This window comes from Coregonus lavaretus (genome assembly GCF_964263955.1).
Source record: "Coregonus lavaretus genome assembly, chromosome: 31".
Lineage (NCBI taxonomy): Eukaryota > Metazoa > Chordata > Actinopteri > Salmoniformes > Salmonidae > Coregonus > Coregonus lavaretus.
This window is the reverse complement of record NC_140018.1, coordinates 29,883,677-29,906,978: the sequence shown is the minus strand read 5'-3', so window position 1 is coordinate 29,906,978 and position 23,302 is coordinate 29,883,677. Positions and strand designations below refer to the sequence as shown.

The 23,302-nt window shown below is 42.7% G+C and overlaps 1 protein-coding gene across 1 annotated transcript in view; it reads right to left on the bottom strand.

The window, feature by feature from the left end:
- LOC311106568 (collagen alpha-1(XII) chain-like) overlaps positions 1 to 23,302 on the bottom strand; it is a gene marked incomplete at its 5' end in the record, with an annotated part of 88,539 nt that overhangs the window by 9,360 nt on the left and 55,877 nt on the right. Inside the window, 20 exons of the mRNA XM_084148948.1 lie at positions 336 to 389; positions 838 to 924; positions 2,355 to 2,432; positions 2,706 to 2,864; positions 7,911 to 8,020; positions 8,664 to 8,806; positions 11,289 to 11,427; positions 11,568 to 11,606; positions 11,757 to 11,921; positions 12,095 to 12,238; positions 12,564 to 12,687; positions 14,121 to 14,260; positions 15,133 to 15,207; positions 15,377 to 15,529; positions 19,291 to 19,407; positions 19,612 to 19,764; positions 20,228 to 20,347; positions 21,004 to 21,133; positions 21,881 to 22,023; positions 22,302 to 22,431. Of these exons, the coding sequence (XP_084005074.1) occupies positions 336 to 389; positions 838 to 924; positions 2,355 to 2,432; positions 2,706 to 2,864; positions 7,911 to 8,020; positions 8,664 to 8,806; positions 11,289 to 11,427; positions 11,568 to 11,606; positions 11,757 to 11,921; positions 12,095 to 12,238; positions 12,564 to 12,687; positions 14,121 to 14,260; positions 15,133 to 15,207; positions 15,377 to 15,529; positions 19,291 to 19,407; positions 19,612 to 19,764; positions 20,228 to 20,347; positions 21,004 to 21,133; positions 21,881 to 22,023; positions 22,302 to 22,431 (2,403 nt within the window). The remainder of the gene's footprint in view (positions 1 to 335; positions 390 to 837; positions 925 to 2,354; positions 2,433 to 2,705; positions 2,865 to 7,910; positions 8,021 to 8,663; positions 8,807 to 11,288; positions 11,428 to 11,567; positions 11,607 to 11,756; positions 11,922 to 12,094; positions 12,239 to 12,563; positions 12,688 to 14,120; positions 14,261 to 15,132; positions 15,208 to 15,376; positions 15,530 to 19,290; positions 19,408 to 19,611; positions 19,765 to 20,227; positions 20,348 to 21,003; positions 21,134 to 21,880; positions 22,024 to 22,301; positions 22,432 to 23,302) is intronic.

Here is a 23,302-nt window from a genome sequence, read left to right as displayed (position 1 = left end):
ATGACTTTAAAAGGTAACCCTGCAGTCACTAGTTTACTCCAATTAGGGGAGGGGTTGTGGGGTTGGAAAGTAATAAAGGAAAATATATATTTTTTAAGGATATGTACTGTATATATATATGTATGTATGTGTATGTATGTATATGTATATATATATATATATTTGTGGGGAAAAAACATATGGGGGATTGGAAGTGATGCAGACAATTACATTGATGGAAGTTACAATCTATCTGCAATATTAAAGCTGATCTACCCCCTAAACAAAAAAAGAAAAAAAAGAAAACTGCTGTCCTAAAGAGGGAATCTGAGAGGTGAGGTTAGTGAGGTACTTACAGCCGGGCCAGTCTCTCCTCTTTCACCCCGGGGACCTTTGCTACCGGGTGCGCCCTGGTGAAGAAAGATCATTTGTCAAGTTAACACAGTGACAGAGAGGAGTGTCCAGAAGACCAGACCCATACTCAGGATGGATGCTCCCTCCCTGGGGGCTTCATAATCATAACTGTAGTTTCCTTCTGGTTTGCCCTTTTAAAATGAAATACAAGCCAACTTTTACTGTGCAGTGTACAGTCAGTCCTACATAATGAATGAACGTTAGAGTCAAATGTACAGTACATAAATAAAAATGTGTCAAAAATATTATTTTCAATCGGCAGATCAATGAGTTCACTAGAACCCCTGGCCTGCAGTATAGAGATGGAAGGAAAGTGCATCCCAAATGGCACCCTATTCCCTATATAGTGCCCTATGGGCCCTGACCAGAAGTAGTGCACTAAATAGGGAGTAGAGTGCCATTTGGAGACAAATAGAGAGTGTAGTGGGTGTATCTGGTCCTTACCACTGCCCCCTGTGTTCCCTGGGGTCCTGTGCTCTCTGAGGTGCATGTGCAGGCGTTGGGGAGGGACGGGCACTTGGACTCCTCTCTCTGATAACAGGGGAGGGAACAGACAAAGAGAAGTGGTGAGCTGAGATAACTAGAAGGAGTTGGGCTAAAACACAGACCCAGTCCTCTGTGAGTCTGCAGAGATACTGCTAAAGCTACAGGTAATCCTCTCAGCCAGTCTTATGCAAGCAGATTTACAGACTTACTGACTGTAAGTCTCTCCAGATAAGAGTGTCTGCTAAAGGACCGAAATGTAATGTAAATGTAAGCAGACGAAGGGTCAGGAGGTTACAGGATAATATGGCTTATTTTGATTGATTAGATGTTATTAGTTAGTACCAGTAGCACTGTATATCTCAAGGAAGACAAACTGATCAAGTACATGCTCACTACATAAGAGCAATATTTCAATAGAACAACTCTAATCAGGCAGATGTGTTGGCATGCAACAATCATGTAAACACTGGACAGCCTGTTATTGATTTATTATTGAAAGCCCTACCCAAAAGACATGAAACACATTAAAAAAACATTCTGGGTGTCCAACCAACAGTGATTGTGCAGCTCTGATTTGTTGAAACAGAGGTGTGTTCTTGGATATCTCTGGCGGGACTAAAGTGAGAAAGTCCAGATCAAACAGGGGCATTGTCTTGACAGCTTGGCATTGTTTTCTGTTGGATGTAGGTATTGTTGAAGGCCGTTCAAAGTTGTGATGACTTTACAGTCGATAGTCGTTGCTTCTCCGCCTACTGCCCGGGCTCTGGGGCCAATCAGTGTTTGAAGCTGCAGCAGGGCCATTTAAACACAATCATGCCATGCTTAGCTGCTCGTTGAGTGAAATATCCTAAGCTTTCTGTCTGCACATGATTTGACCATTGGGAATCAGATTTCTAGGGATGCAGTTTCACTTTTACTGCATCTGTTATACAAGTTATCAGGACAGCATTAGAATCCAAGACACGGCTTATAAAATACAGGCTTGTTTTCCCATTGTTCCTCCTCACGTGTTCAGGATGATGTAAGCATGTCCTAAAGCAGATGGATATGCATTTGTTTACTGCCGTGTTAAAAGATGAGACAAGCAAGATGTATTGGAAGCATGTGTCTAATACGCACATGTGCACACACACACAATTGGACTTGATCTCAGTCACGGACACTCATTCCAGGCCAAAAGCACACACACATACTCAGAGGCTCAACAGGTGTCAAGAGGACTATAGATTTGGGTCAGTGAAGATGCTTACAGACTGCTCAGAGCTTGTTTTGCAGCCTGTTAAATTGTACCACCTGCCTCTCCCCTCCAGCGAGGTCCAGGTGTAGGGTGAAGTTGCCCCTAGTCGCTGATCTGGGATTAGTTTAGCATTTTCTCCACTAATGGTTAAGGTTAGGATTGGGGGAGAGGAAGCTGATCCTAGATCTGTACCTTGGGGAAATTTCAGCAGAGGTCCACTGAGGCTCCTTTTACTCACCATAGATGGAAGGTCACAGCATCTGTCTCTGCTCGTCCAGCCAAGGGTGCACACTATATCAAACATCTGGAGCTGGAACTGTGGAACAGGAAAAAAAGGACATTTACATACTTCCTCCGGATCCCAAAACACAAAATAAGAAAACAAGGAGAACATGCAGACAGAGAGCCCGCAGATCATCAGATAAGTATAACTTAGGCACATTCCATTTGGGGTGCACTGTGTTGGAGGGAGTGAGCTTCAAAGCTTCCTCCTGTCATAACAACACTTAGATACACAGGGGCACTAAAACCGACATGCTAGTAGGCTTGTAGGTCCATATCCTTTGATGTTGTATGACAGTTCACTTACAGTTGCAGATTCTCCCTTGGAGCTGATGGACTTGGACATTTTGCCAAGAACTTGATAGCCATCCGTGGATGTGTTTCCAGACTCCTTAATCTCCTTGTCCGCCACCTCTTGGCAGTCGAGGTTCAGCTTGACATTGGTGGGGGAAACAAGGATGTGGAGCTGCAGAGAGAAAAGATTGAGAGTTGTTACATTCTTTGTCCAGGACATACTTTCGTCTAGGACCGTCTGCTATCTATCCTAAGATTGCAAATCATTGGGTTATCTGGGTTTGGCAACAGAGCACAGAGAGACACAGGGTGTATTTGTTCATTGATGTGTTGTTCATTGAATCTCTCCAAAAGAGATAGGCCAGAGTACAATAACGAGAGCAGCACACCAAAATTATTTCAATGTGTTCTGAGGATGTACAGTATCCTAAAAGTGCACTCAGGATAAGATAATCACCAAAATGGTGATTTCTCATTATTTCCATCGATGTCATCTCCATTCACTGTTAATTACATAATATTAGTCATATAGCATGTCATATCATCAGTAAGATTAATCGAGTGTGGTAGAACACAGTAGGAAATACCGGATCAGCTGTTTTGCCTACTGATTTACAGAGCACCGACATCCATTCATCTGTCTCACTTACTTGCGGTGATGGGGTTAAAGTGATGTGGTGTACACCAAGGATGAGTCTTTCCACCACTATGTTTCACAGAGTCAATGTACACACTATGTTGCTAGTCCTTACTCAGATCTCCCTCACCACATCTTCTGATGATGTTGTTTTGTGGTGCGACAGAAGAACTGCTCCCTTGAACTCTTTTGCTCTATTGCCAAGCGTTTGGAGGCTAGCTGCTGTTCTGGGGAGTTCAACTGTAGCCCAGTAACCACATTCTTACTGAGCATGCAAAATGTTCCTGTACCAAGCTATGGAGTCAGCCCCAGAGGTTTGACAACCACACACTGTTTAATTCATTGTGGTCAACAAATGTACAGCTATGTTTAGCCGACCACTAGCAGAGGAAACTCATATGTCAAGATTCTTCTGGGAGAGTGTGCAGACAGACAGCGGAGCACGCTCAGCAATTTATGGCAATTGTGAGTCTATTTTGGATGGCAAGAGGGTAAATAAGGTAAAGGTACTGTGAGAAAGCAACTCGGCTGAAGGAAATTACATCATCATCAGCTCTCTAAAGTGAAGAAGAAATTCAGCACCTCTAGGAATGCTCTATGCAGCCTCAGACTGTCTCCAGTTTAATAACTCTGACTGAGCGATTCATAAAGAGCAATACAACCAAACACCTTGTCACCCATCAAAAATCAGACACACAAAACCTTCAACCCTAAGAAAATGGATACCAAGACGCTATTGTGACGAAAAGGCAAACCCTTGGCCGAGGTTTCCCTGTCTTGGTAAAAATGTGGCGTGCAGCAGGCAGCACAGTTAAAGATGGCATTCCCAGTGAGCTCACTGACGTGACGTCCACGTTACAGATGTTGGGGTTTCCCTTGACCTCTGGTCAGTCACTGGGACAGATTACACGGTTCCTCCCAATGCCAGACCTTCTACCATCATATGACCATGTCCTCTCTCGCTCTCTCCGACATGACGCTTACCATCGTCTAACACGTATTAGCCTTTTCATTCACAAGTCTTGGGTGTTCTCTATCCATTTGGACTACATATGGTTTGTGTTTTGCTCACTGACTCAAGCTTCCATGAAATCCATATGCCTTTATTTTAGTATTATTTGGTACAATATGCATTAAATGTTATTGTATTTTCCAAACACAAGACAATGGTTTTTGATAATGAATTAAACGGTTGATACGTTCAGCATGGTGAAAAGCAGAGTCCATACTGTCAGGGTATGTCAACACTCATTTATCATCTTTATGGACATTTAAGTTAATTCCTAACTACTATCAATCATGGTTTAAAAAAATGCTTTAGAGTTTGATTCCTGAGGGTCTGCTAAATCTACTGTATGCTTCCAGTAATCTCAGTTGAAAGAAAGGGTTACTGGCGAGAGAACAAAGCATTCAAACTGTCATCGGAAACAGGAAACTAGAGCTGGTTTAGACAAGGGGTTTTCAAACTGGGTTACAGACTGTCTGCATATTGTACCAAATAGGTACTGAAAGGGGTCCGCGATTTTTGTATATATATATTTTTTGCTAGCTGCAACATACAGTGCCTTACAAAAGTATTCATCCCCATTGGCGTTTTTCCTATTTTGTTGCATTACAGCCTGTAATTTAAATGGATTTTTATTTGGATTTCATGTAATGGACATACACAAAATAGTCCAAATTGGTGAAGTGAAATCAAAAAAATAACTTGTTTCAAAAAATTCTAAAAAATAAATAACAGAAAAGTGGTGCGTGCATATGTATTCACCCCCTTTGCTATGAAGCCCCTAAATAAGATCTGGTGCAACCAATTACCTTCAGAAATCACATAATTTGTTAAATAAAGTCCACCTGTGTGCAATCTAAGTGTCACATGATCTGTCACATAATCTCAGTATATATACACCTGTTCTGAAAGGCCCCAGAGTCTGCAACACCACTAAGCAAGGGGCATCCCCAAGCAAGCGGCACCATGAAGACCAAGGAGCTCTCCAAACAGGTCAGGGACAAAGATGTGGAGAAGTACAGATCAGGGTTGGGTTATAAAAAAATATCTGAAACTTTGAATGCCTGTTGATTTTGTTCTAATGTTTGAGGATTTATTTTTGGAATTTCAGAAAATGAGCTTTACAACAGTAAGATTTTCTCTATGCCGCCAAGATACCTTTACCTGTCTAGCTAATAGACTGTGTTAGAGTTTACACTTCCTCTTCCAATGAACTGTGTGGGGAGGTCAAAATAATGAAACTGTCTACCAAATCTGTTCATTTTAAAATGTTGATTACTTCTACTTGCCATCATCATTCACCTGATAATAAAACAAGACGTGATATTTGTTTTCTGCTAAGATATGATGGGGGTTCCTGGGTCGTCGGTTTGCCTGGGCGGGGGTCCCTGGGCAAGAAAAGTTTGTAAACATGTGGTTTATACAGTAGTAGCAGTGAGGATTTTTTTTACTGGCTGATAGAATGGAATTGTATTTTAACTCAATAAACACACAGGAGGCTCCCAATTCTTTATTTAGAGCACATCTGTTAAACCCATTTTAGGGAGTTTTGTGTCATTGCCGGTAACTAAGACTTTTCAAATGCTGAATTAGCTATTTCCTGACTGCTTAGGTCGAGGTAAATCAACCTTGTGGTGAAGCAGTGCAACCCGGCTGTTTAAAAGCCCATAGCCCTCCTCACCACACAACACTTTCCTAAACCTGCCAGAGATGACTATGAAAACAAACCAGGACATCAATCAAATAAGGGAGTGAGAGTCTGGGTTCAAGCTAACCCGTCTAAATCATGTTTGTTTATGCTGCACATGTTGGCAGCAGGTAGAGAGGACTATGATTTATAAGTCACCAGCTCTGTAACTGACACAGTCATCTACCTCTTAAAAATACATGTGCATTCTACAAAGGAAAGTTTCAACCGCTATACTGACTGAGGGAAATTACAAGTGAAAAGCGCTTACAGTACTCAATCCCTACTCATTACTGTCTGTCTGTCACTGTGAGAAGTGTGGTTGAGATCCTGTCCCCAGTGGGAGCTGTAAATTGCCTAGGCTGCATTCCAAATGGCACCCTATTCCTTACGTAGAGCATTACTTTTGACCAGGGCCCTATGGGTCAAAATATATGTGTTTGGTAGTTGGTAGTGCACTATATATGGGAATAGGGTGCAGCCCTAGTCTTCTGTCATGTGCCATCTGGTGAAGGTGACATGGCTGGTGAGACAGACAGGCTTTACCAGTAGAATCAGCTCTATCTGGCACTGGATCTCACTCTGAGCCCAGCAGGACAACACTGGGACAGATACAGCATACATAACCATGCTGGAACACAAGGACAGATCCAGCATACATAACCATGCTGGAACACTGGGACAGATACAGCATACATAACCATGCTGGAACACAAGGACAGATCCAGCATACATAACCATGCTGGGAGGTAAACCACAGAACAGAGTCACCGCCCCTACAGCAACGGCGAGAATTCCCCTGCGGTCGGCTACCAGAGGCAACAGAGGCAAGGATTGCATCCAACATCCAGGCAGAGAAACTGCAGCAGAGCCAAAAATGGGATGGCGAGAGAGAAAGAGAGAAAGAGAGAGAGAGGAAGGCAGGCAGAAAAACCTCCCCCCAGCCTGGCATTCCACTGCCTCTCTGATGTAATTGTTTAATAGTTATAGCAGTGACCCAATATTTTCCAGGCTACCACGCCAGCAGCGACTAGCAGTACATTTTAATGGTCTCCGCAAAAGGACTTATAGATTCTAGTGAACGTTTGCGATAGGGTTGTTAAATGACTACGTCCACAGCCCCTATGAGCACACTGCTCTGACCTTAAGGTAGATGACGCATTCCAGTGGTTAGGAAACTCCAGTAAGTACCAGCGGGGAGTGCTTCCATATTGCTCTTAATACACAGAGTATACACAGACTGCCTATGGTTAATCTTTAGTGGTCTCCCTCCCTCCGGCTACAACTCACTTAATGCACTAATCCAAGAGATCAAATATGCCAATAGAGGCTGATTTCTCTGCCCCACTTAGTTTCTCTTGGAAACCAACAACCATCGAATTAGAGCCCAATGTGGAGTTGGAGCTGGACCAAACATGACCACTTCAGCTTAGCATGAACCAGTCATTTGATTAGCTTTAAAGTCCAAACAAACTGGTAAAGATCAATGGCCACTTCTATCACTTGATTACTTTGAGAGGATTTGATTACCATCAATAACGTCAATCTATGTATCATGTAACATTGGGGTTTATACAACTTACAGCCAAAGACCATCTGTTTGCATGAGCAGACACTGTTCTGCAGAACACATGTCTGTAGCTCTATCAGAGGTACACCTCCTGTAATATATAATGTATTAGGAATGCCAGGTATCCCTTCTCATTATCTGTGTATCCTCAGGACATGCAAGCTTACAGCAAGAACAAAGGAGCCAACTGTGATTGATGTACCATAACTCCAGTCCAGTTGCCAAGCCCGAATGTTATATAATCTAGCCATTAACTTCACTACACCCAGTATATTCCTCCAATCCCAACAGTCACGCAGACAGACAGTCAGGGTTTACCTTGTGGAAGCTTCCATGGAAGATTTTCTTCACTTGATCATTGTCGAATGTGACCCTCTGGATCTCCCCCCTCGTATCCTTGTTATAATATGAAATTGTTTGGCTGGAAGCTGAAAAGAGAAAAACAAGTTTGGAGAGAGAAAAGAAAGAGGTTACAGATAGCTCTCCAACGTCGCATTAGGACTTGGTGTCATGCAAAGCTCCTAAACTAGAAACAGGACTCCAATACCATTATCACCAATGGGCAGTTTATCATAAAGCACAAGCCGATATGCTTTGTGAAAGCTGCATCACAAACAACATGGTTGGGGCTTTATAAAGGCCAGCTGAACATAGCTTATACAGGATGCTGGAGCTGGAGGAGGGTGAGTGTGGTTACTGAGGGAGACCAAAGCAGCCCTGGCCTCTGGAGCCCATTATGATCCATTCACTGCTCCCATGAGAGAATATCAGACAGAACCACATTAATATATCTACAGCTGCTGGATATGATATCTCCTCCTCACAAAACACTACTTCCTCTTCCTCTATGGCTGTGTCACAAATGGCACCCTATTCCCTATGAAGTGTACTACTTTTGACCAGGGTCCATACGGCTCCGGTCAAAAGTAGTGCATTATGTAGGGAATAGGGGGTCATTTAGGATGCAGCCCCAGTAACCTCTTGTAACCCTTATTGTAACCCTCTATCCTCAGTCCTTCAAATCCCCAACCATTAAACCCAAGTCAAAGAAGAAGCGCTAGAGAGCCTTACGATCAATGGTGACCCCGACTTCAGGCTTGTTATCCTTGGTGGACACCTGCCAGATGTCAAAGGCCTCGGTGGGTGTGTCCGGGAGGAGACGGAACATCATGATGATAGTGTAGGAGTGAGGTAGTCCGTCTGGGTGGATCTCTCTGTTCAAACCCCCACACAACCCCAACAATAAGACTGACCATTAAAAAAATGACAAAATACACAATCAATTCACCATTAATATACATGTGTACAGTATTACTCTATGCCTATGAAGCACTGTGATGTGGCTGATGTTGTTCCATAGAGTCGAAAGCAGAGGTAAAACTCTGGTGTGGAAGGTTAAGATGACTGGAGATATTCAGTACTTCACAGGCCTACTGTGCGGCTGATAAATCTTAGAGATGTAGGAGATAGACAGTGTAGTTGGATGTCTCGGAGCTACATGGGCTGAGTGAACCCAGCAGTATGCCAGAACTTCAGATTGAGCTAGAACATTGTTTAAGGGCTGTCCATATTCTGACATGTTCAGACCTGTTGGGTAAGCCAATCACAAGCAAATAAACAGGACATCGTAAATTGATTGACCTAGTTTAGAGTGGAACGGGGTCTAACAGTTTGTCTGAACATAGTTGAGCAAGACGTGTCATCTCCAAGTGCCAAACCAACGTTAATACAGTTTTTACTGCATGGCAAAGGCCCACAAAAAGGTAACGTTTAAAAACAAGTCATTTCTTAACGGCTGCGTTCCCTACATTGACCTCCATCTCCTCAGTCTTCCTCGATTTGAGCGGAGACAAGTTTCAGAGACAGAGACTATCATTATAATCTGAACAAATAGTATTAGGAAATTCTATTACTTAAATTACAAAATGACGGTAACTTTTCCCAAATGTCCTAGTTTTACAGAAGATTCCTGGAATCTGGTATTACTGGAATTCCGTAACCCTAAACAGCATTGATGCCGTTATTCTGCAGACCAAATGCTACTGGAGATGAGGCTTTCCTTCAAAGGTCGATCAAGCCACGACACAGTCAGTCACAGCATATGGAATAATTAGGCACATGTAAACAAATCCTGCTCAACTAAGTATGGTTTTGAGATAATGTCTTCCAGCATGGTTGCCTAAGGGCAAGTTAATTATATGTAATTCACCATAGATCTACAGTGGATGCTGGCAGGCTTTGTGCTGCAACTAAATTATCCCTTAAATCCATTAGCTCACAAAAGCAGTGCAGACATACACTACAAATTAGTGGATTCGGCTATTTCAGCCACACCCGTTGCTGACAGGTGTATATAGCCATGCACATAGCCATGCAATCTCCATAGACAAACATTGGCAGTAGAATGGCCCGTATTGAAGAGATCAGTGACTTTTCATGTGGCACCGTCATAAGATGCCACCTTTCCAACAAGTCAGTTCATCACATTTCTGCCCTGCTAGAGCTGCCCCGGTCAACTGTAAGTGCTGTTATTGTGAAGTGGAAATGTCTAGGATGAACAATGGCTCAGACTCGAAGTGGTAGGCCACACAAGCTCACAGAACGGGACCGCCGAGTGCTGAAGCGTGTAGCGTGTAAAAATAGTCTGTTCTCGGTTGTACCACTCACTACTGAGTTCCAAACTGCCTCTGGAAGCAACGTCAGCAGAAGAACTGTTCGTCGGGAGCTTCATGAAATGGGTTTCTATGGCCGAGCAACCGCACACAAGCCTAAGATCACCATGAGCAATGCCAAGCGTCGGCTGGAGTGGTGTAAAACTCGCCGCCATTGGACTCGTTCTCTTGAGTGATGAATCACACTTCACCATCTGGCAGTCTGACGGCCAAATCTGGGCTTAGTGGATGCCAGGAGAATGCTACCTGCCCAAATGCATAGTGCCAACTGTAAAGTTTGGTGGAGGAGGAATAATGGTCTATGGCTGTTTTTATTGTTTCGAGCTAGGCCCCTTAGTTCCAGTGAAGGGAAATCTTAACGCTACAGCATACAATGACATTCTAGACAATTCGGTGCTTCCAACTTTGTGGCAACAGTTTGGGGAAGGCCCTTTCCTGTTTCAGCATGACAATGCCCCTGTGTACAAAGCTTTGATCCATTCAGAAATGGTTTGTCGAGATCGGTATGGAAGAACTTGCCTGGTCTGCACAGAGCCCTGACCTCAACCCCATCGAACACCTTTGGGATGAATTGGAATGCCGACTGCGAGCCAGGCCTAATCGCCCAACATCAATGCCCAACCTCACTAATGCTCTTGTGGCTGAATGGAAGCAAGTTCCCACAGCAATGTTCCAACATCTAGTGGAAAGCCTTCCCAGAAGAGTGGCGGCTGTTATAGCAGCAAAGGGGGGACCAACTCCATATTAATGCCCATGTTTTTGGAATGAGATGTTCGACGAGCAGGTGTCCACATACTTTTGGCCATGCAGTGTACAAACACAATCATTTACCATTCAAAGCCAGAGACAATGATAGAGTTGTAAAATTCCAGTAACTTTCACAAATTGCACAGGTTATCCAGAAATCCTGGTTGGAGGATTCTCGATTTCCTGATAATTCCCTCCTGATTCCGGGAATCCTCCAAACAGGATTTCTGGAAAACCTGGGGATTTTGGGAAATAAACAATGGTCTCTCAGACTCACGTGGTGGGCTGGGTCAGGAAGGAGTTCTTATGGAGTCTGTAGGCTGTGTAGCTGTTAAAGGAGCCAGGTTCCATAGACACTCCCTTGATATAACCATAGGTCTTCTCTGTCAGGTTGAATGCCTCCAGCATCCTGAAGCCTAGAGCACAAGGTAAAGAACTCATTTTAAGTTCTAGAACTTCTCAAAGTTCTAGAAGTTCCTCATTGACAACCAATGAGGAAATGATGCAGTTGGTTCTAATTTGGGATGTACATAAAGAATAATCTGAGCATTGTTACCAGGTGATGTGAATCCATTCAGGTAGATCAGGGGACAAGCTGTGAAGATAATATCAAAGATTAGCAACAATTCAATTTGTTTCTAGAATTGTATCATGGGCGATACATTTTATCATGGGCGATAAATGAATCGCTTACTGCTAAATACTATAAGTGGTATCCAAAATAACAAACAACAAAACAGCTTACATGATGTTGCTGTTTCGCAAATGAAGGTCACAAGGTTGTCTTGGATAGTTGCAAAGGCATCAAAGTCGTCCACAACGAAGATGTGTCTGTCGCTTGGCTTGCTGCCAATGTTCTGCAGCTCAGCAAAATCCACATCGGCAACACCAACCACAAACACACTGTAACCTAGAGGAGGAACACATCCATTCTCAGAAAACCAACTACAGTATATGCATGGGGTGATTCTGAAATGCTACAGATTGCTGATACCTCAATGACAACATTTACAAGCATTATGGGATATGATTGACAATGGGTTGACTGGAAGATTGCTGTGCAGAAAACGGAGTAACCCTTACCAGCATGCTGCAGTGCGGCAGCGTTTTTCTTAACCTCATCCTGAGAGCGACCATCTGTGACAGCTACCACAACCTTGGGGACATTCCTCCTCATTCCATTTTCTGGGGCGAACACCTTCTCCTTGACATGCCTCAGAGCAGCGCCTGATCATGAACAAAGAAATGTTGATTAATTTAATTTGAATTTAATGAATGTGATGTTAGACAACAATGTATATTCAAAGGATGGATATTTAAAGACTAAGCATGTTTAGACTGGCTCCAATTAAACATGTTGGTGTCCATTGTAAAGTAACTTTTACAACCAGTGACTAGTGCTGCATCCCAAATGGCATCCTATTCCCTTTATAGTACATTACTTTAGATCAGGGCCCGTAAGGCTCTGGTCAAAAGAAGTGCACTATATAGGGAATAGGGTGTCATTTGGGACACACCCTAGTTGGTGGGAGCTGGGTTTGGGGAGCCTCACCGGTCTTAGTGTTTCCTCCTCGGTACTGGATCAGCTGTAGAGCGGCGAGAGCGCTGCCCTTGTCCGAGTAAGATTTCAGCCTGAACTCTGTCTTTGCTTCGTCACTGTACTGCACGAACGACACCTGTTTCCAAAGTAAAAAGACATGAGCATTACAAGGAGTCAGAGATGGAAACTCGAGTCTGAGACTCAGACTCGAGTCGCGCTTAAGTCGACTTGCGACTTTACTTAGACTTGTGATCAATTGACTTGAGACTTGACTTGGACTCGTGAACAATGCAAGTCAGTACTGGGATACGTTTTTGTTGTGCATTCTGTCAGATAACATGGAACAGGCGGCATTGTAACACATTATAATAATAATAATAATATGCCATTTAGCAGACGCTTTTATCCAAAGCGACTTACAGTCATGCGTGCATATATTTTTGTGTATGGGTGGTCCCGGGGATCGAACCCACTACCTTGGCGTTACAAGCGCCGTGCTCTACCAGCTGAGCTACAGAGGACCACATTGTAATACAGAGGGCTGAAAAGCTTTCTAGAATGTCTCTGTCATTTCTACGTCACTGTAGTACTACAGCTAAACAATCGTAATCAGCAACAATGTCATCAGGTGGTGAGGCTTTCGTTATTACATTTGGTTACAAGAACCTGCAGTATAATGCCAGTTGCAAAAAACGAAATGCTGTTTGCAAAACTTGTGGATTTTTGGAGAATCCATGCAAAACACTTTCCAAGGCTCAAGCAGGTAGCAATGACAGTGTTGGCTGTCCCTGCCACCAGTGCCCCAGTGTAGAGAGTGTTTAGTCATGGAAGCCTCATCATGTGCCAGGCTCAGTGCAAGAACACCGACAAACTTGATCTTTCTGAAATGTAACCTCTCTGCAACAGAAATGTTCTCTGTCTTAGGGCACAGGACGTAATTTGCTACTTGTTACAGGAAATTGTATTTCTGTTGTTAAGTGTCCAGGTCAGTAAGTATATTTTAGGGATAAAGGTCATTACGTTTGATATATAGGACACTTTAGTACAGCAGTTATTGAACAGTTGTCAGTCATTTTAGTTTACATTCATACTTGTAATTTACCTTCCCTCACCTATAGATGTTCTGTTGTGTGACAGAATGAAGTGAAATATAGAGAATGTCTGCCACAAAATACCATGCACTTTAAAATGTTATGTTAGCTTTTTCTTCATATCCGGTACAATGACTTTTATTAACATTAACTGTCTACATTTTTAAAGGAAATTTATTTTGATTTAAATAGTGCCTGATGTGCTTTCTTTCATACAAGTATGGACTAATTAACAAGGGAGTCTCTTCAAATAATTTACAAGGTTTATACACCTAACCCACAGCAGGCAGAAAGCCATTGCCAAAAGGGACTTGAGACTTGACTTAGACTTGGCCCTAAAAGACTTGCGACTTGACTTGGACTCGACCTCAAAGACTTGTGAACATCTCTGCAAGGAGTTATAGTATGATTCTAAACAGTTCGCCAAGGTGACTAACAATTACAACATGCTTTTTCCACTATTTACAGCACTACACACCTGCATTCCTGTCGATCCGATGACGTCGAATGCTCCAATCATGCTGAAGATGAACTGCACCACTTTCCGGAAACTGTCTTCTCCGATACTCCACGAGCCGTCAATAAGGAACACCACATCTGCCTTGGCACCTTTGCACACTGAGGCAAAATAAAAAGAACTCAGTGAACTGCACTTAAAAGATTCCATGGCAGGCACCAGATTCTGGGCTGCCTGCAACACCAGGACCGATAACAGAGAATGGCATCATAATGAGAGTCGACAACCTCGAAAATAAAAACGTCTACAGGAATCTCACAAACAAAATCATTGAGAGAAAGAAATTACATAATGAAGCTATACATGGCAATTATTGGTTTAATTGATCACACTTTCCTGAAAAAACTAACAAAACAAGGAACATTTGGTCACCATAAAGGCTGGAAATGAACTGTTCTTTAATGGCTTTCTCTCTTAGCACAACAAAAGGAGTTGGCAAATCACGAGATAATGTCTGCCTGATGTGATAGAGCACTTTATTTTTTTTATCTCTCGCAATCCCCTTCCTCCAAGTCTGAATGCATAAATAAGTTTTACACAATTCCTTATCAAACAAACAGCTTCTTTGGAATTCTTCCTTTCTCAACACCTAGGTTAGTCATTAGTCAATGGGTGTGTTCCCATTGAAAACCCTGGAGGGTCTGTGTCGAGCATGTGGCGGCCATTACTTTAACACTGGCACCACTCTGATCTAGAATAAATACGTCTGCAGGTCTCTGCTTCTGCCAAATAGTAAGATTTTGAGTGCATTGCATGTTTTCTGAACCTGGCTTTTATGACTCTCAACTAATCGCACTAAAACACATTCAAATTAAAATGTCGATGACTTTGCAGTTGACAGCTAGTTTGGGCTCCAAGCAAGGCTTCAAATTTTCCATATAGCATTGGTGAATGTGGTGCCGTTTGGTGCTTTGGTACTATGGAGGTGATGGATACTGTATGTCGTAGTCATCATGGCGCCATTGGTTCTTACCTGCCCATGCAGGAGGAATGGTAGGAGGTGGTGGAGGAGTGGGGGGTAGCGTTGGGGCTTCAGTAGGTTTGACCACTTTGAGAAAGAGACAAAGTGTCAGTAAACATCAACAAAGAAATGACAAATTCGGATAGCACATTGGCACCACTTTTGTAAAAAGCTGAAGACTACTTCGGTAACTGCACTGACTGTAAGTCGCTCTGGATAGGAGTGTCTGCTAAATGACTCAAATGTAAATACTCACATGTTCTCTCTTTGGTACTGACTCCAGGGCCCTCGAGGTTAGGGGTCTGAACGAACACGGTGGCGCTGTAGAGAGCGTCAGGGGAGAGACCCTTGAAGCAGTACTGGCTCTGAGCTGCAGTGATGGTGATCTCCTGCTGACCTTTACTGGAGGCTACACACAGACAAAACAAAGAGAAATATGAAACATGTTGACATATGTTGAGAAGAGAAACATATTGACATGTGTTGACTGCCGAGGCTGCTGCCTGAAACGTTGTTCCTAATAAAAATCACGGGTCTTCTCTGAGTAAGCAAAGCAGAGTTAATGCCATTCAGCTGGGGCTATGACAGTTCTGCGGTAAAGCAATAATGTCAAAATACATGTAATATCAGCGATATCACGCTACACATGTAATTCAATATGAATTGTTTTGGGGAAAATGCAGAAAGTTGTGGTATTTTTGGTCAAATGAACTATGAGACCAGGACAATGGCCTTATAAGGGCAAATTATCCCCTCAATCACTTCTCCTGGGCTGACCCCTTTCTGCTGAAGGTTCTCATTGTCATTATAAATAGCTAAATCATTGTTTTAGAAGACCAAGATTCTTGCGCAGAGATGTATGCCATGATCCTCGCTCCTCAACCACTATTTGCATTCCACTTCAGTAACAAACAATTGGCATTCTAATACTGACTTGGAAGCTCAGCCTGTCTGTGCTGCATCTTTAAAAGGTTGCTAGCTTCTCAAACCTTGGGGACTGTTTACTTTCGGTGAGTGTTTTCTACAGCAGCTGTCTTTCTCACACAAGCAAAGCCTGCTTAAGTTTGGAAATGTGTCATGGGTAATGACTACCATGTCCATATTTAAATCCTTGCGATACTGCTGCCTGTTTTTAACAGTTTATACCCCGGGTCTACTGAAAAAAAATCTGAAAAAAAATAATGATTGTGCCGTTACACAATACATAGCCTAATAGTCTATCGCGTATTACGCACGGCAGATTTAATATATATATATTTTTTACAATTGAAGATGTCTTTGGTACGTAATTGTTCTAGCCTATAGGCTACTCCAAAATTAAACAAACTCTAGTAATCGCTTTTGAATATGAACTGTATTATTATGCATACTGGATGGGCTGGTTACCTTATACTAGGCTCCAAACGTTATATCTATGAGTCTGGGAGAGAACATATAGGCCTAGGCGAGGCTGTTGGTTCATTGATTGTGCAGGGGTGTTACAGAGTATTTTTAGCCTACAATTATAGTGAATCTTTATTTGATTTTGAATAGTCTAGTAATAGGGAAATGTTTATATTTTCATAATTAATAGGCTGACACATTACCTTTAGCTACAGTACCTGATGGTTGCCACTAAAAATATGATAATCCCAGCTTTCTACTACTACTATACTGAACAAAAATATAAACGCAACATGTAAAGTGTTGGTCCAATGTTTCATGAGCTGAAATAAAAGATCCCAGATATTTTCCATACACAAAAAGCTTATTATTCTCACATTTTGCGCACACATTTGTTTACATCTCTGTTAGTGAGCATTTATCCTTTGCCAAGATAATCCATCCACCTGACAGGTGTGGCATTTCAAGAAGCTGATTAAACAGCATGATCATTATACACCTTGTGCTGGGGACAATAAAAGGCCACTCTAAAATGTGCAGTTTTGTCACACAACACAATGCCACAGATGTCTCAAGTTTTGAGGGAGTGTGCAATTGGCATGCTAACTGCAGGAATGTCCACCAGAGATGTTGCCAGAGAATTTAATGTTCATTTCTCTACCATAAGCCGCCTCCAACGTCGTTTTAGAGAATTTGGCAGTACGTCCAACCTGCCTCACAACTGCAGACCAAATGTACAGTGGCTTGCGAAAGTATTCACCACCCTTGGCATTTTTCATATTTTGTTGCCTTACAACCTGGAATTACAATGGATTTTTGGGGGGTTTGTATAATTTGATTTACACAACATGCCTACCACTTTGAAGATGCAAAATATATTTTGGGGTGAAACAAACAAGAAATAAGACAAAAAAACAGTAAACTTGAGTGTGCATAACTAAGTCTCTGAATTTCCTTGAGTGACCCAGCCAGAGCACGGACTTCAACCCGATCTAACATCTCTGGAGAGACCTGAAAATAGCCGTGCAGCGACGCTCCCCATTCAACCTGACAGAGCTTGAGACGATCTGCAGAGAAGAATGGGAGAAACTCCCCAAATACAGGTGTGCCAAGCTTGTAGTGTCATAGCCAAGAAGACTCGAGGCTGTAATCGCTGCTAAAGGTGCTTCAACAAAGTACTGAGTAAAGGGTCTGACTACTTATATAAATGTGATATTTCGTTTTTTTGTTTTTTTATATATAAAAACCTATTTTTGCTTCGTCATTATGTGGTATTGTGTATAGATTGATGAGGAAAACAATTAACAATCAATTTTAGAATAAGGCTGTAACGTAACAAAATGTGGAAAAAGTCTGAATACTTGACATCATCAACCAATTAGTAGGCAATTAGTAGGCAATGCCTACTCATAATTGGTTAAAATCACATGATGCACACTGATGATGTCATTGGAAACACTTATCTTCCTCTATCTTTTTTTCCACAAAACATAGAAATGTGACATTTTCACATTTGTTATTGTTGGGGTGGTGCTGGAGATGAGGAATTTGAAGTTGAAACATTTAGAAATGTTCCTTTAAGCACATTGCTCCGCTGTAAAACCGGAGTAGCCTACCAGCATGATTGAAAAAGGAACCACGGGAAAGCGCAGCCTCCATACGCTTTTCGAGTGCATACGGATGATAATGGCCCATTCTAAATCAAAACGAATTTCACATATAAATAAAGCCAAGATTACATTGAGAATAGTCTGATGGGTGAGAATATTATCACTTGATGAGAGAACAGCTAGCGCAACCTGAGGCAAGGAACAGAGCGCAAGCTTTTTTTGCGACTTTTTCCAAATCATCAATATAGTCGCATCATGCAGCCCATATGTTTTAATTTCTAAGAAATGTTAAAGTTTGTATCATTCACAACTAAAGGTGCCAAAAATTATAATTTATGAGCATATCTTGTCTACTAAATGAACTAGCCTACAGCCTAGGCTGCCATTGGCATGGCACATAGCCAGATAACATACAGTAGGCTGACTCAGAATATGCTATTCTGTTCTTCTGAAATACATTTTCTTCATACCATAATGTTTCTTAAGACCTGCCGTAAAATATATAATGGATTGATTGTGATGGTGTATATTAAATGGATTTATTAGACTTAGAAAAAATTGAGATGTTCCAAATCAGCAGCTTGTATTCGTGGGGGCATGGATATGCTAAACATGTTTATGTTAATTAACGGTTAATTACCGTGAGACCGGCAGTTATTTGCATGACAGTTACCATCTGACAAAATGTCAATACTGCCACAGCCCTAGGTCTACGTGCGAACATTAATACAGATGGATTCAAAGGCGACAGTAATTAAAAGGATGTAATCTTTTCAGACAGAGAGAGAATTTAAACTTGGTGGTCAGATGCTTTCAGAACACACCACATCATGCATTTTCCTTCGAGAGATAAACACAGTGGAGGGCTGAGGATAAACAGTTGTGTGAATGTCTAGACCCAATCTCAACAGCCAGCACCGTACCATTCCAATGTTCTGAATAAAGAGGAGGGTGAGGCTACGATCAGTGGTGGATCTATAGCATATCTGACTAGTGACTGACTAACACCCACTACATCATGTGTTGATGCTCCTTCTGAAATCTCCTTTATTGTTTCAGGCATAAGAGGAAGCATAAACTCAATTATAATGCAGCAATTCTTCAGGGTAGAAATAGAGTCTCTCATGTATCAAAGCTTAAAGGTGCAATCTGAAATGAATGTTTGGCTGAGACTTACGGTCCAGAGGGTTGAGCTTGATCCTGTAGGAGGTGGCAGCCCTGTGAGGACTCCACTTGATGCAGAACTTGTCGAAGCCAACGTTGTAGGTCTCAATGTTGGTGACGTTCAGGTAGACTGTGGAGCAGAACATAAGAAGAAGTGTCTCAGACTGACTTCAAGACTGAGTCCCAAATGGCACCCTATTCCCTATATAGTGCACTACTACCGACCAGGGTACATAGGGCTCTGGTCAAAAGTAATCCACTATATAGGGAGCCATTTGGGATGGTTGACATTGATGCTTCATAAAGATTATACTTGTGTTGATCAGATACATACGTGTTGTTCCTTGTCCTTCGAGGGCCCCGCTCATGCCAGCATCATACTGGGCAAACACTTTGACATCGTAGGTGGTGCCAGGGAGGAGGTTCTGGACAGTGTATGAAGTCACGTCACCCACAAACACGTCCAAGCTCTTACTCTGATCTTCTCCTGCAGGCAAAAACAACACAATCTCTACATAAACAACAGCAACACTACAACACAATCTCTACATTAACAACAACAACACTACAACACAATCTCTACATTAACAACAGCAACACTACAACACAATCTCTACTTTAACAACCGCAAAACTACAACACAATCTCTACATTAACAACAACAACACTACAACACAATCTCAACTTTACTCATGAGGAGAGGAGAAGAGCAGACCTATCTAAACCTGAAATCATCTCATTTGAAATGTAAAGATGGCCCTTAGATTTCATGCAAATTATTATGGATCATTACTTATTCATTGCTGTCAAACTTTGGCTTTGCACTGGGAACTTTGACGGGTAAAACACGGTATGACAAAACATGACATTGTGAAGTGCTGTAACTCAGGGTGTTATGGGTCCCTGCTCATGATTGCATGCACGTGGCCCAGAGTCTGACATCATCTCACCCGCAGGCGTGTAGACCAGCTTGTATCCGAGCACCGGAGACGGCGAAGGGTCCCAGGCAACACGGAAGCGGGTGTACCACTCGTCCGAGACGCGCAGGTTCCTGGGCTCCAGCAGGCCAACTGTAACCAAGGCAGAGCAACAGAGTGAGCAGAAACATGTCAACATTCAATCAGTCATGGCAATTACTCTCAACAACAAGTAGGGCCATGACACCATTTCCAGTCTAACTAGCCCCCAGTGCAGTAAGGCAGTACATTACCATAGCACACAGCCCGGCATGCTGCTAGACTACTGCTGTTTTTCCTCCTCCTCTGTTTATGAAGACTATTATGAGTAATACGTGTTTAGATTGGATAGATTTTTCCATGGTCTTGCTGAGGGAGCTGGGCAGTGGGTGGGTGGGTGGGTAGTCGGGTGCGGCATGAACTCCCCATTGGAGCGTTGCCCATCCAAACTACCTAGCTGGCACAGTGGTGCCTCGGTCCAAGCCAAAACATAAAGTTTCTATTGTTTGTGTAACTCGGGGCTAATGTTCGCCAGTCGTCGAACTTTCCCAGTTGCTCTACTGTGAATTCCCAATCCTCCAAACTCTTCAAACTGAAACATGTTGGAATCGGTTGGCTATTTTGTATGGCTCTTGTAAGTATTTTCCACTCCTGTGCACAGGTCTCACTCCCAGCTCATCAGGCTTGGAAATTCTGTCCAGCTAGCTAGACCATTAGGTATACAGTATACCAGACTGAACACTTCCTGACCACTTTTCTAACCGCGTTACCTGTGCGTCCGGGCCCGTTCAGCGATCCCCCTGCTCCATCAGCATAGATGGCTTCCACAGTGATGTTGTAGGGAGTGTCAGGAAGCAGGTTCTGCAGGATGGCATTGTTTCTGTTGCCAGGAACAACGGTCTGTAAGGAAAAGCACCAGAAATAACTATCAGTTCATTCAAAAAATGGCTTCTCAACACACTTGATTTATTTGACATATTCCTTTCAGCTCCTAGTGGAGCAAAGTGCCTCAACACACAAAGGAACGTAATTGCTAATGGAAGCTAATCGTCGATGCTAGGCTAGTTCCTACATTACTGCAGCATAGAGAAAAAGGGTGTAATCAGGAGGCTATTAATGAACGTTTCCTGTCCTCTTTGAAAAAACATTGGACGATTAGCTCTAGTGACCTTTCATTTCAAACGCCGCATGCTAAAAGACTCCTTACATTTTTCTCTAGTTATGTAGCATTTGTTAACACAATAGTTACCTTGCTAGGGAGGGAGTAATGATGTGGTACAGCTGTGCTATCCTTAACTGGTGCGCCAGCTCACATGTTTAAATTAATTAATAATAGAATGTAATGTAACATAATGTTTCCATTGATAATATTGATCTTACTGAGCCTATAATTCATCTTACTAATCAGCAATTAACTGCTGGAGTTAACCAAACAGGCACCAACATATGCCTTTGTATGCCTTCAGTGCTTTGGCAGTAGTATCACGTTGAACAGAAGGTTAATGCAAGTGTATGGATGTGTATTTGATTTGCCACTTAGCTAAATATAAAATGAGACATGTTTAGGTCATGAACTCACTCATCCATTGAGTCAAACTCAAAGTCCTGTGTTACATGAAAGTTTGTTGAGAAAGACTTTGAACTCACAAACTCAGTGATGGGGTCTCCTGTGGTGGGGGCGTAGGCTATCTTGTACTGCTGCACAGGTCCCTCAGCGTGGTCCCAGCCGATGGTCAGTGTGTTGGTGGTGGCATCAAACACCCGCAGGTTCCTAGGTCCAACACGGGGCACTGCAACAGCAACAACACTGGGTTACACTCACACACATGCACCGAGCAACAGCGCACGCCACATGCACCTAGCAACCACCGCTACAACATGTGTTTGTTGTATATAGCTACGTGCATGTGTGTGCGGACGTACTTGAATGTAGACTACAGTCTAAGCAAGTATGTGTGGAAGCATGAGTAACACTCATGAGCCGGTAGTATCAATGTAAACAAGAGCCGCATGAGTCAGTAGTCCCAATGTATACAACAAAGTCCGTTTGATTGGATTCAAGTCTCACATGTTTTGCCGTCTCCCTTCACCGGTGGTCCCTCCCCGTCGGCGTACAGAGCCAGGACGCTTACCGAGTACGTCGTGTCGGGAATGAGCGAATCCAGGAACGCGTTGTTGATGTTACCCGGGACCAAGACCTTTGGAGAGGTCACAGGACATAGATCACAATGATGGCTTACCCGAGAGGAATCTTGGTTTGTGTTCCAAATGGCACCCTATTCCCTATTTAGAGCACTACTTTTGACCAGGGCCCATAGATGCACCCTCAAATGAGCTTCTTCAAGCATTACATACTGCTCTGGCACTGGTAATGTACATAATGAGCTCACTGTTAATCCCTGCTAGTGTCTTCTTGGAGGGAGCCTAGTGCAAAGGCTAACGTGAAGTACTAACAAAGTCCTGAAGAGGTTTAAAAAGCTAAACAAATGCATTCATTTTGCTTAAAAGTGATTGATAAACAGTTAGTGTTATGGAGTATCCGGCAAATGAAGACGACGTAACCAACAGCACGAGACCAGTGCTCTGTCATTGGACAGGCCTCAACGTGTATCTCACCCCTGTTTCTAACAACAGTGGAGACTAGTCTTGCCATATCATCAGGGTAATCACTATCACTACGCAGCCCATTATCTATTAGCATGTCTGAGGCATGGCCATTACATAATCTTTAAAGTAGTATACCCTCATCTACAGCTTATCAGGGGATTCAACTGAACATCTCTGTTGAAAGAGTGATGGACAAGACATGCAGGTAGCTGAAGTCTATAACACAGTATCTTTCCTGAAACCACTAAAAAGGCTGTCTTCCTTAGAAATGGAGCCACATTGAGATGTTTGCTTAGCTGACAAATGCTTTGGGGAAAAAACTCCCTTACCATTAGGCTTTTTTAAGGCCTACTGCTGCATCAAAGAACATTCTAATCATAAAAACAGCCTCATTATCCTCCAACCAAGGCCTTATGCCCTCCAAAACTTCAAATGTAAGAATTTGCATCGATGTCTCTCACA